The sequence below is a fragment of the Microcaecilia unicolor genome, chromosome 2 (genome assembly GCF_901765095.1).
Source record: "Microcaecilia unicolor chromosome 2, aMicUni1.1, whole genome shotgun sequence".
In the NCBI taxonomy this organism is placed as follows: Eukaryota; Metazoa; Chordata; class Amphibia; order Gymnophiona; family Siphonopidae; genus Microcaecilia; species Microcaecilia unicolor.
The window spans coordinates 269572997-269586819 of NC_044032.1; the positions used below are offsets into that span (position 1 = coordinate 269572997).

At 42.6% G+C, this 13823-nt stretch overlaps 1 protein-coding gene across 6 annotated transcripts in view; it reads right to left on the reverse strand.

Moving 5' to 3' along the window:
- The window catches only part of ELAVL2 (ELAV like RNA binding protein 2), a 520063-nt gene that overhangs the window by 191103 nt on the left and 315137 nt on the right, over positions 1-13823 (reverse strand). For all 6 annotated transcript variants that reach the window (XM_030194168.1, XM_030194167.1, XM_030194166.1 and 3 more), the window contains one exon: positions 6935-7038. In XM_030194168.1, coding sequence (XP_030050028.1) covers positions 6935-7038 — 104 coding nt within the window. The remainder of the gene's footprint in view (positions 1-6934; positions 7039-13823) is intronic.

Below are 13823 nucleotides of genomic sequence, written 5' to 3' on the forward strand. Positions count from 1 at the left end.
GAAACTGGCTTTCATTTCAAGCCCATCCTCTTTCCCCATCCCTTTTTCTGGGAACTTCTGATAGCAGGGCTAGGCAATTACAAACACTTAACAGAGACAAAAGGTACTGGGATATAGCTTTCTTCTCCTCCCATCTGAAACAAAGCGTGACTAGGTGGATACCTGAAGGCTCATCAGGACGTCTCCGAAAACCAAAGACCCAAGAGACAGAAAGTCTGGAGAACCCATTGAAGACAAAGACTTCAGAGGAAAAGCATAAACAAGGCATTTGCTTGTTGCCTCAGATATGTATATCTGCCCCCTCCCATCAGCTATTAGGGAGGACATGTGCAGTAAGGAAAGACTTGTAATGTGATCATATGAACAGAATGAAACCTGTGCAAAAGCCCTCAAGCTATAGAAAAGCCATTTGCCAGCAGATATCCAGGAAACATGTGACCATGCTTTCCTGCAAACTACAATACCCAAGATCCCCTGCAAACTACAATATCCAGGACTCAGGGAACATTATAAAAGCCTGGGAGCAGCCCAGCTAGCCAGTTTTTTTTTTCCTCTTCTATCCTGCATCTTCCTGGGACCTGCAGCTCACCTGCCTGCCTGCTATGAGGACCTCTTCTGCAACCATGTGCTTATCTCATGCTGTTCATACTATGTAACAAGGACTTGTAAGTAACATAACTTTTGATCTAGACCTGCTACCTTACTTTACTTAAGTACAGATTCTCTGTAAAGATCTGCAAGACCTACCTCTCGTTTGGTTTGCAATATTATTTACATGATTTGTACCTTAAATAAACCTTTTCTGAAGCTAAATAGATGGCCTTTGTGTCCTGGGTGCATGACTTTAAATCTGGAAACGCAGGACACTGCATTTCAACAGAGATAATATTTAATTCATTGCAATTGTGATTATTGTTGCTTTAATCGGCAACTGGTGGAGATATATATATATATATATATATATATATATATAAAATTATAAACATTAGTGAGTGCTCTAGAGCTCTTCCCCCAAGATAAATCATTTCTTGTAACAAGACTACTGAGAGTAAGCTGGCTGCACAGGTCTACATATACGAATACTCTGAAGTTCTATCTCCACCTGCTGGTAGGGGGACATAACCCACTCGTCTCTGGATTGATCTGTGGGACACTATGAAAATGTGAATTGACTGTTCTTTTAAAAACTACAGGGACTAGAGGAATACAGAATAGTGTGAATTTGAGCAGGATGAAAAATGTTCACTACTGAAAAGTGAACTGGAACCAGAGACAAAAAAGGTTGAACTACCTAAAGGAAATATTAACATTCTCCATTATAAATAAGCCCCTCAAAAACACAGGAAAGAGATCATACCTGAGGAAGAGTTCACTGTGCATGTGTGGTGTTCAGTTTCAATAAGTATGGGTAATGTAACCGGTATCACCAAATGTAGGCGTATCTACTCAAATGCTAGCTTATCTTTTAAAAAAATGAAAGCATTTGCAAGACATTTAAATTTAGAACAGATGAAAGACTTGGGTAGGCCAGTGTTTCTCAAGCTATTCTTGAATACCCCTAGCCAGTTTTGTCGTTCATTTATGCCGATGTCATCACCATTTATATCCCATTCTCTAAAAAATTATGAAATAACGAACTGAAATTAATAGAATCTTGGGCATTAATTTCAAATTAAAACGCAATACTGAAAAAATAGTAACTAACCCTCACCCCCCTATAAATCTTAATTTTCTCACCACCCTATAAATCTTAACTTTACATTACAGATCACGTATCCCCTTGACTCATCAATGCAAATATTAGGAATCACGATTGATCAATTCCTTACCCTTGAAACTCAAGTTTCTAAAGTCATCTCAAGCATCTAATTCACTTCAGAAACTAAAGAGATTAAGACCTTTTTTCACTAAATCAGTCTTTCATACTTTGGTTCAATCCTGAGTACTAACAAAATTCGACTACTGCAGCTCCATTTACACAGGAATTAAAGGCAGCCTTATCAAAAAATTACAACCTACTCAAAATACCGCTGCACACCTCGTTATGTAGATCACCTCACTTTGCCAAAGCAACTCCTCTTCTACATAACCTACACTGGTTATGAATAGAAGACAGAATATCTTTCAAGTTGTTTTCATTCACCAAATTCTATATGGTTATACTCCATCGTATATGAACATCTCACTGAATTACCCCCACATAATGCCGTATCATCATCCAAAGAATATCTCATTCTGCATTTCCCTATTTGTAAGAATGTAATCTGTAAAACAATTCACGACAGTTTCTCAAGGTATTAAATTTGGAATTCTCTACCCAAAAACAATTAAATGCACAGATGATTACCTGCCCTTCAGAAACCTACTGAAAACTCATTTTTTCAATTTAACCTTTCAGAAAATTATCCATTCATACAATTTCACTTCTTTCCTCCCTAATCCTATCTAGCCCTAATTGTACCCATATTTATTCATCTTCACTTCGTTCACAAACTTATGATTTAATCATCTCTACCCATCTACCCTTAACAGTTGCATCCAGGTTAATTCACCACGTTATATTTGTTTTACAAAGCCAATGTTATAGCATTATTTTACTTTATAATCTGTTTATGTATCATTTGTTTGTTTGTTAAGTAAGCTAAATTGAACCCAAGTCATTCTCGGGCTAATGTGGGGTAAAAATGATAAACTGACCTTCTCTATAGCCAGGAAAGTAGTACTACCATTATTAATACAATATATATATATGGAATTAGCTGAGGGCCCTCTTTTCTAGACTGGATGACCATACAGTGGTGGCGTAGCTACATGGGGCCTGGGCCCCCGTAGATTTGGCCCTGGACCCCCCCCCCCCCCCCCCCGCCGACAACCCTCTCGACCCCCCGCCCCCACCAACCCGCCGTCGCCTACCTTTGCTGGCGGGGAACCCCAAACCCCCCCCCCCCCCCCCGAAGTCCTCTTCTATAAAAAAGGCTTCCTTCTGTTTCTGACATCCTGCACGTACAATGTGCAGCACGTCAGAAACAGAAGGAAGCCTTTTGCGAACCTTGGCTGGTGGGGGGGGGGGAGTCTGCTGCCAGCAAAGGTAGGCGGGGGGGGGGGGGGGGATGTCGAGAGGGTCGTCAGCAGGGGAGGAAGGCAAAGTTGGTGGTGGTGGGGTCGGCTGGGGGAGGGCTACATTGTGCCCCCTCACCTCGTGCTCTGGACCCCCTTCCTGCTGAAGTCTGGCTACGCCCCTGCCGTACAGGTCGTTATTCATTCATTCTCTCTCTCTCTCATGCGTGCCCTCACCTATTTCCACACCCACGTAGTAGTATAATACAACCACTGATGGGTGGTATAGCACTTCGTTCATCGGGCCACTCTTCAAATGTGCAACTGGTGCAAAATGTGCTATTTCTGTGCTCTTTGTGTTTGTCGAATACAGATCAACACTCAAACATAGACTGGCTGGTAATGAGAAGTATAAGACAAGCAATAATGGATGCAAATTAAAAAAAAAAATTATAAGCCCTGCATCCTAACGATTAGACACCCAGGGCTCCTTGCATATTCTTACAGGAAGTCCTTCAAGAAGACTGCTCTCCCCTGTACACGCCCTCCACCGCAGGTTTCATTCAACTTTCATCAGGGATTTTTGTTTTGTTTAGTTTTGGTGTACCACATTTTATCACTCATAGGGATTTGTTTTGTTTAGTTTTGATAAATAAATGGCATTTAATTGTATAATCCCAAGTAGAGGTGAAAGTCTAAGATTCTATTTGCCAATACAAGCAACAACACTACTAGTTAGGATATAGTATAAGTTGTAAGGTGTGATAGCATAAGTGTACACGCTAGAACATTGTGCCAACACTACAAAAAGTTAAGAACCGTTTGGGTATTCAAAACTTCACATTTGCTTGGCTTTTGATAGCGTTAAGTCATATGATATCCTTATCTGATAATGCTTTTAAATAAAACCCTATTCTTTGATAACCTTGATGATCAGAACATAAGTGTTGCTATACTGTGACAGATCTAAAGTCCATCAAGCCCAGTATCCTGTTTCCAACAGTGGCCAATCCAGATCACAAGTACCTGGCAAGATCCCAGAACAGTAAAACAGATTTTTTTGCTGCTTATCCTAGAAATAAGCAGTGGATTTTCCGAAGTCCATCTTAATAATGGCTTATGGACTTTTCTTTTAGGAAATTATCCAAACCGGTTTAAAACCCTTCTGTGCTCTTCTATGCTACCTGCTTTTACCACATTCTCTGGCAACGAATTCCAGAGTTTAAGGCTTACACTCTATTCAGCGATTTAAGCCTTTCCTAAGCGTATTTGTACAGAGCTGTGTGATAAAAATATTCTTATTCCAAATACTATAGAACATGTACGAGAGCATCCTAAAATAAGCGGATGAAGCAACTGCAGAAAATATGACACTGAAGACAGACGTTAATTTGTTAGAAGGTTTTCACTCTGTCACTAACACCTACAATCTAATACCCAATACACTTAAACTGGAAGTAGAACTGCACAGCTTAAATAGTTCAAATACATCAATCTCCTTTAGTTTTAGCAACTTCTCACAGGGGAGAAATCAAAGTAGTGTCATCAAACTCTGATGAAGTGTAAACTGGTGGGACTATACAATCTCATATCAATCCCTGAAAACAAACATAGGAGGGTGTCAATCTGGCCTCTATAGCTGAACTTCAGCCTGTAGATTGAACATATTTTCAAAGAAAAAGTAAAACAGGGTGAGGCAAAACAAAAACAACACCCTAGTTTGCCATTTTCTCAGCTACAACTTTCAATAAGAATTTTTATATAGTCATGCTTAGATGTTACTATTAAACATTTAATTTTTAACACTAGGTTGATGTTACTGACAATTTAGCATTACTACCTAGCAATTTCTGCACATTAAAAGTGTTTGAATACTAAAATAACGTCATTCAAATGATACAATTAAGAATGTGTCAGAATTTTGGAGTCACTGAATGCTCAAAGTGTCCACCCCCAGCTTTAATACAGGCTTTCAGTCGCTTTGAAAAGTTCTTAACACCTTTGTCCATCAGTCCCTGTGGCAGGCTGTCCCAGATCATCTGCAGCAATTCCTTGAGTTTGGCGATTGTTTGTGGATTTGGGTAGAGCTTGAGACAGGCTGCCAACTTTGCTCCCCAAACAAAAGTCTACATCACTGAGACATTAACAGTAAGCTGGCACTCTCCCCCCCCCCCCCCAAAAAAAAATAATGGTAATTTTACAATGCAAACATTTTTGAAAGCATGAAAATTGCTGGGTGGGCATACTTAAGAGTCTAACTTCACCATGTTTAAAGAATCTCATTCTACTTGGCACATAAATGTATATAGTAACAAAGCTGTAAAATTTCATGTTGCAATTCCAAGCAGTCGCTGAGAAAATAGCAAAAAAAACCCCCAAAAACAAACAAAAAAAAAAACCTCTAGGGGTTACTTTTTTGTTTTTTTGCCTCACTTTGTATTTTGTACACCAGGGCCGGCATTAGGGGGTAGTGAACAGGTCAACTGCCCTAGGCCCCCATGCCACAGGAGACGCCAACCTGCCTCAAGCAGGAGGTAACTTGCAGGAAGTATTGGGAGGCCCATTCCTAGTTTCTGCCCTGGGCCCCTACATGTCTAAAACCGGCCCTGTTGTACACAGATTCATAGTGCCTCCGGCAGGGCACTACTAACAATGTCCATTTAATGAAACCAATCTTTTCCTGGTTTTGCATAATAGTGCATTGTTTTCCACAGAATTTTTGCTAGCTGGGCGGTATGAAGGAATAGACAGATGGGGTCAGGGGAATACTGTAAAGTACTGATGTTAGCTCAGTGGTCAGTAATATCAGCAATGTGACTTGCACATTCAATAGGTCCGGGGAGAACACAGTGTGCAATACCCGAATGTCAAGAGTCCCATAACTATCCTCAATAGCTCATTTCAGTTTAAGGAAGCTTCCATACCTGAAACCTCACCATGGTTGCCAGATAATAGTAACTATTTTAGGTTTCTTTTATTTTATTCTCTAATTAGAAGGTTCCTCACTGGGTTTTCAGCTGGCCATTATTTGATATCCTTTAGTTTTCAGATACTGTACAAAATGCTCTTGTAAGCTAAGATTACCAGCTCCAGTAACATTTCCTGTTTAATATTCATCATAGAAAATCTAGCCACTCAATACACAACCAAAATCCTGACGAAAAAGCTCAATTGTGCACTGAAAACTCTGCATAAAATTTACTTTTCTGTAATTTTTGTCCAGTACTAATTAAAGCAATATGAAAATGTTAATACAAAGTACAGAAATTTTTCACCTGGAATGTCTTACACCTCTATTGGGAACTGTTGTTCTCTGGACTTAACCTAGTTGTGCCATAAAAGAATCATATTTGTAAATCATGCAACTTAAGATATATGTAGAGATTCAGTAGTGGGCAATGTCTATCTACATTTCCCCAAATTCCTTTCACCCTACTTTTTTTTTTTTTTTTTTTTTTTTTTTTTTTTAATTCAAAGATTTTCATATGGTTCCTCTTAGACTAAAGAAACATTGGGAGGAAGTGCTTGTGAAAGATACACAAGTATTCATAGTGGCATACAGAAAACTTGATGAATTTTGGAACTCAGAGTCAACACTTAAAAGTGACTCATCAGTGTGTGAAAGAAGTACAGTCAGCCTTTACTAAAATTTAATCAGCAACAAGTACAAGCTTGATTTGAACTCAATTATGTACTATCTCCCATATGTACCAACATCCCCCTTCACATACAAAATGAAGGGTACCACTAGCATATCTACAATCTCTAGCAGCAATATAAATAAGTAGCATTCTACTAGGACAACGTTAGGTAAAAACGCTTTCTTACCAAGCCTCACTTTCCCTGAATTGATCAGTAAAAAGAACAAAACACATACTTTTATTGTTTTGGTTTGCAGTCTCAATCCATTCAGTGTGTTGATGGCTTTTTCAGCATCCTTGGGGTCTATGTAGTTCACAAAGCCATAACCCAAGCTCTGTCCTAGTCAGAAAGAAAGAGGTATTAGGAGAAGATAACTTCTCGATGTATGTATAAAACCAAGTATAGTACTGAACTGGAAACAAAGCATACACATTTAATGTGCTTGAACACTTTCCTATTAATGGCTCTGTTTCCACATCACCATTAACTACAAGTTTCCCCGATTAGTACTGGACACTCTAGGAACAAATATGCAATAGTTACAGAAAATGGGCCTAATCAAAGTAACAGCTGTAGTTTAATAAGCCATCAACATTTTTATTTTATCTAACAATTTACAGTTAAAGAAACTTGTCTGCTCCTAAAAATCAGTTAACCTAGGTCTCATCTGCAAGACCGATATCTAACTTCCACAATAAAAGGAAAAAAAATCTCCTGCCAGATTGCCCAACTCAGATTTTTGGTGTATTCCATTAAAGCACAGGTAAGTTTATTTGCTTTCTAATTCCTCAGCAGTCATCATGGCAAAAGAAACAGTCCAGTATGGAGAAATTGGGTCTTACCTGCTAATTTGCTTTCCTTTAGTCCCTCTGGACCGACTCAGCAAAGGACTAATGGGTTATGCAAGCCTACCAGCAGGTGGAGACTGAGAACAGACTCTTGAGATAGCCAATAAGATCCATATTCAGCGCCAGTGAATTCAGTATCATAAAGCCAAAGTAGGAGAAAAAACAAAAAAACAAAAAACATGTGCATCTGTGCAGCCGAACCTCCAACAGCCAAGAACAAAATATACCAAACGAGTCCTGCCCTTTATGGACCCTTGTTATGTTTTGTTGTTTTAATAAAGGAAACAAAAACCAAACCATGAACGAGCGAAGCACGTCTCCAAGTAATCTACACAGAGTAAAAAGGAGGGTTCTGGGCCTGTCCAGAGGGACTAAAGGAAGGCAAATTAACAGGTAAGACCTAATTTCTCCTTCCTTAGCGTCCCTCTGAACTGGCCCAGCAAAGGACTGATGGGAAGTAACAGAGCAGTACATTCAAGGGATCCAAGCAACCCTGCTGTAAAAACCCTGTCACCAAAAACATCATCATGATAAGCATGTAATGACGGGAAAAGAAATGCAAAGACAACCAAGTTGCCACCTTACAAATCTCCAATGGAGGAACCGGAGAAGGCTGAGTCCAAGAAAAGGCCTGACCTCTCGTAGAATGCACTCTCACCCCCTGCGAACTTTACCTGAAAGAAGGTAAGCAGACCCAATTGCTTTAATCCATTGCACAATGGTAGCTTTTGAAGCTGCCAATCCCTTGAGACAGCTGTTAAGAATGAAAAGGCGGGCCAAGCGCTGAAACTCTTCTGTCCTGAGCGAATACTGCTTAAGAACTCTTAATGTCCAGCTTCCATAGACAACGCTGCTCCTCTGAGCCAGAGAACGACCACAAAACCAGCAAATTCACTGACTGGTTTAAGTGAAAGACCAACAGGACTTTAGGCAAGAAGGGAGGCACAGGATGAAGCACATGCTCTCACAAAAACTCCAAAAAGGGAGGCCTGCAAGACAGAGCCTGCAAATGACATCTTGCCAACGCAATGGCCACAACAGTCTTCAGCGTCAGATCATTCAGGGGACAAGACGCCAAAGACTCAAAGGGAGGGCGAATAAGCGCAGAGAACCAAATTGAGATCCCAAGCAGAAAATGGGGCACATTATGGGGGCTGAAGACCTACTCCGCTGAGAAAGTGCATGACATCTGAATGACTCACCAAAGACTTGCCTTTGATCCGACACCAAAAGCAAGCTAATGCCACAATCTGAACCTTGAGGGACACAAGGGCCAGTCCCTTTTCAAAATCATCTTGCAAAAACTCTGAAACCTGTGCTACTGAAGCATGCAAGGGCGCCACCCCATGATTCAAGCACAAGGCCTAGAAAATCCTCCACCATAAGCCAGTGAGGTAAACTGACAAGAGTGAATCATCGTGCCAATCACTTTCTCCAAGTAACCTCTGTCTCAGCTGAGCCCTCTCAAGAGCCAAACTAAGAAAATACAGCTGGATCTGGAAGCGATACAGGGCCCCAAGTCAGAAGGCATTCTGAATTTAGCAGCCTCAACACCAATCCCACCACCAAGATCACCAGGCCCCTGTGAGCTTCTACTCTCTGGATTGATGCAACCCAGAAGTGGCCATGGCTGAAGTAGAGCATTGATGCCCTCTGAGGTGAGATCCTTCTTGAGGCTGAAGAACTGCGGTGTCTTGGAATTGAAATACGTTGTCACAATAATGTAAATTGCCCCCCAAAAGCGACTGAGAATGCTGTTGTATACCTTGGGATAGAGTCCATTCTACAAGGTCTATCATCCGATGACAGAAAATCTGCCTGAGCTTTCCATGTCCTTGCTACATGCGCCACTGATAGGTTCAAGAGGTGACTCCGCCCAGCTCATGAGAAAAGCCGCCTTCTCATTCCTCCCTGCCAATTGACGTAGGCCACCACTGTCACATTGTTGGACAGAACTCAACCTGGCTTTTCTTCGAGGCGCAGAACGGTGAGCGAGCGCTAAACAAATCGCTCTGGTCTCTAGAAGGTTGATGGACAAGCATGCTTTTTCCTGAGATCAAAGACCCTGCACTAGCTGACCCTGACAGAGCACTCCCCAGCCTCAGAGACTGGACTAGCATCGGTGATCACCACCATCCAATGAGAAAAGGATCCAAGCGAACTCTCTTGGAAAAGCTGGACCTCTAAAACAATCACCGGAGATTCTTGCATACCATCACCCTGGGCAACAACTGGACCCCCAAGGAGTCTGACTAAGGAGACCAACGGGACAACAGAGTGCTGAAGAGGACACACATGTACTCTGGCCCAATGCACTACTTCTGTGGATGCTGCCATGGTTTCAAAGACTTGGAGGTACTCTCACACACACTTTGAAGAAGTCCTCATATCTGCATCTTGTGAATCCAGCACTCAGAAACTCCCGACACTGAAGAGTGTCGAACACTCCCAGATAGCCGAGAGTCTGGGATGGCACCAAGTGGCTCTTGAGGGGGTTTATCACCCACTCCAGGGACTCCAGAAAATGAACCACCCAACTTGTGACCAGGGTACTCTCCCAGTACGACTTCACTCTGATGAGCCAGTTGTTCAAATATGGATGGACAAAGATTGTGTGTTTGTGGATAGCAGCCGCTGCCACCACAAATTGGGTGAATGTCCGAGCAGTCCCAGACCAAAAGGCAGTGCACAAAAGTGATAATGCTTCCTCAAAACAGCGAAGTGAAGGAATGTTTGAGGCATCTGATGGATGGGGATGTGAAGATATACCTCCATCAAGTCCAGGGCTTTCAAAAAATTGCCAGAGTGAACTGCAATCATGACCGAGTAAAGAGTTTCCATGCGAAAAATTGACACCTTGAGTGACCGATTTACACCTCTGAGATACAAAATAGAGTGGAAGGAAACCTCTTTTGGCACGAATAGTGACCCATACCGATCCATGACGAAGGTACTGGACAAACTGACTGAAGACAGAAGCCCATTTAGAGTGTTCCTGACTGCAACTGCCTTGACTCAAGACCGACAGGGAGACTCTACGAGCAAGGTTGCAAAACATCGGGCACCCATTGATCCGAGGTAATCTGGTCCCACCTCCAATAACTGCTCAACTGAGCCCAAATACCTTAATTGAGAACTGTGACCTTGAGACTAGGAAAAGAATCCCCCAACCCTGCTGCCTCACAGGGAACCTCAAAGGGCTAAGGCTGGGACCATGAAAAATAGAGATCTCTGCGCAGTAGCTAATCTCCCTGATTGGAAACACTGATCACGTCTGCAGCCTCTACTGGATGAAAAAAAAAACACGTTACCTGCAGAGGACAACCCTCCAGATGCTGGAGCACTTTGGACTCCCTCCCCCCTACCAAGACTTCACCAAATTATCCAGCTCTTCTCCAACGAGCCACGAAAGGGAAATTTACTTAGCTTGGTTTTTAGAGGCGGCATCCGCTGGCCAGCTTCGAACCTAAAGACAGTGTACGGGAAGCCACAGATTCTGCGGAAGCACAAAGCAAATCGTACAAAGTATCTGACAGGAAAGCAGACCCCATCTCTATCTTGGCGTCCTCTCAGTCCACCAGGGCCAAGTCATTAGAGAACAACAACAATAATAATAAAACAAAAGATTCAGATGACTTCAGATGGATAAAGTTCTCTATTTGGTGCTCTGTATAAGCCAGGATTCCTTTGTAACCTCCAAGTGCCATACTCAAAATATCTTGAATTGGGAGGTGGCAGTCCTAAGTGGCAACAAGGCACTTCTACTTCCATGTCATCAGAGCTACAGAATTATTAGAAAGATTTTGAGTCTGCACATTGGGGATAACAGACAATCTTGAGAATGGTGAAGTAGTTTTGATAAGGTCAGTAAGGATCTGAGAATAACTGTCTCAAAATTTGGGCAGGGTTTTTAATTATGGCATGGGTGGATAAGCACTGAAGGACTAAGTCAAAGCATGGCTAGAGCATCCTATGGACAGACCACTCTCAAAATGAAGCACAGAATCCAGCTCTGTGGGCACTACATACCCCCAATATTGAGCAAGATCCTTCACTGTCTGGGGAGGAGTACTTTGTATTGAAATTTGAAATGCTGGAACCTATACAATGAGAAGTTAGTACAGAACTTTGTTGCTAGAAAATAAGTATTTGAGAAGCCATTCCTGGATCTTACAACTGTGGCTCTCTGCATAACAGTAATTCATGTGAATTCCAAGGCTTGTGGCACAATAAGATCCAGAGCTCCACTCCTGGAATACCTTGTAGTAGCCCAGTCATTGAACATTTTCTTAAAACGTGAATGGGGTTCTTCTGGTAGAGACAAGGAAACTGGCACAACATACTCATCTACCATGGTAACTAGGATATGGGGTTGAGGTTCACAAGTACGACACCAAGAAGAAAGCAAAGTTGTGCAGATAGGTAAAGAGGTCATCTACACACGTTTCATACTTGGAGACTCCAGTGAACATCTGAGCAGGGAAGGGCCTACATAGGAGAAGCACAAACAATGGCACTAGAATATTTAAACAACCTGTGCTCTGGTGTGGCACCCTTATGGTCTTCCATGTCAAAAGTTTGCTTTGTAATTGCTTAAAGCCATGCCATTCAGAAGACTGATCCTTTGGTTTCAGTCATGAAGTCTCAGTTGAGATTGATGCCACCTCCAAAGAGATTCAGTGTTCCCCTTTTTTCATGCCAAAATTTTGAAAGCCACTTGTGAGAAAATGGATGTATCATCATGGAGAGAACAGTGACAAGTTGGACTACAAGAAGGCAGGTGATTTCTGTGCCCCGGTTTTCTAAATTCCCAGGAGCCACTCTTCTACTTCAGTGCTTGCGGAACCAGTGGAGATCATTCTCTGGAGACATCTTTCTACACTCAGTCCTCCTGGTTATGTGTTGAACTGGAACAAATTACACTGGCTAGAGATGACATTGTTGTCTCTCAAGCCAGGCTTTATCTGTGCCATTGTCTCCACAGCATAACTGGAAATAATTTAACAAAACAGCAACAAGAGACTTCAATAAAAATGGTCAGGGAACTTTGTCTCAATATCCATTTGGCAAAGTGGGAGGAAAAAAAAAATGCCACATGGTAGGATAACTTCCCATGCTCAAACCTTTACACTTGTCTAAGCTCTAGGACTACTTGGCATCCCAGTGCTGCTATCACCCACTTGCTGTGCCCAATTCAATCCTACTTACTACTTGTGAGGAATTTGAATTTTACACATCAACCTCTCAGCTAGCAAAATCCAAAGTTAACAAAAAAAAGTAAATAAAAAAGGTACTTCATTAACCATCTAAGTTATATATAGATTTTCAGGTGCCTAATATCTGGGCAAACCGGTCCTCTTTCAACCCAAACCAGATAAAGGGTATGATACATACCTGTAGCAGTTGTTCTCCGAGGACAGCAGGCTGATTGTTCTCACGACTGGGTTGACGTCCGCGGCAGCCCCCACCAACCGGAAAAAGCTTCGCGGGACGGTCGGCACGCAGGGCACGCCCACCGCGCATGCGCGGCCGTCTTCCCGCCCGTGCGCGACCGCTCCCGCCAGTTGAATGACAAGCAATAAAGTATAAAACACAACTCCAAAGGGGAGGAGGGAGGGTAGGTGAGAACAATCAGCCTGCTGTCCTCGGAGAACAACTGCTACAGGTATGTATCATACCCTTTCTCCGAGGACAAGCAGGCTGCTTGTTCTCACGACTGGGGTATCCCTAGCTCTCAGGCTCACTCAAAACAAGAACCCAGGTCAATGGAACCTCGCAACGGCGAGGAAACAACAGAAATTGACCTACGAAGAACAACTAACTGAGAGTGCAGCCTGACCAGAATAAATTCGGGTCCTGGAGGGTGGAGTTGGATTACACCCCAAACAGATTCTGCAGCACCGACTGCCCGAACCGACTATCGCGTCGGGTATCCTGCTGGAGGCAGTAATGAGATGTGAATGTGTGGACAGATGACCACGTCGCAGCCTTGCAGATCTCTTCAATAGTGGCTGACTTCAAGTGGGCCACCGACGCTGCCATGGCTCTGACACTATGAGCCGTGACATGACCCTCAAGAGTCAGCCCAGCCTGGGCGTAAGTGAAGGAAATGCAATCTGCTAGCCAATTAGAGATGGTGCGTTTCCCGACAGCGACCCCTAGCCTGTTAGGGTCGAAAGAAATAAACAATTGGGCGGACTGTCTGTTGGGCTGTGTCCGCTCCAAGTAGAAGGCCAATGCTCTCTTGCAGTCCAATGTGTGCAACTGACGTTCAGC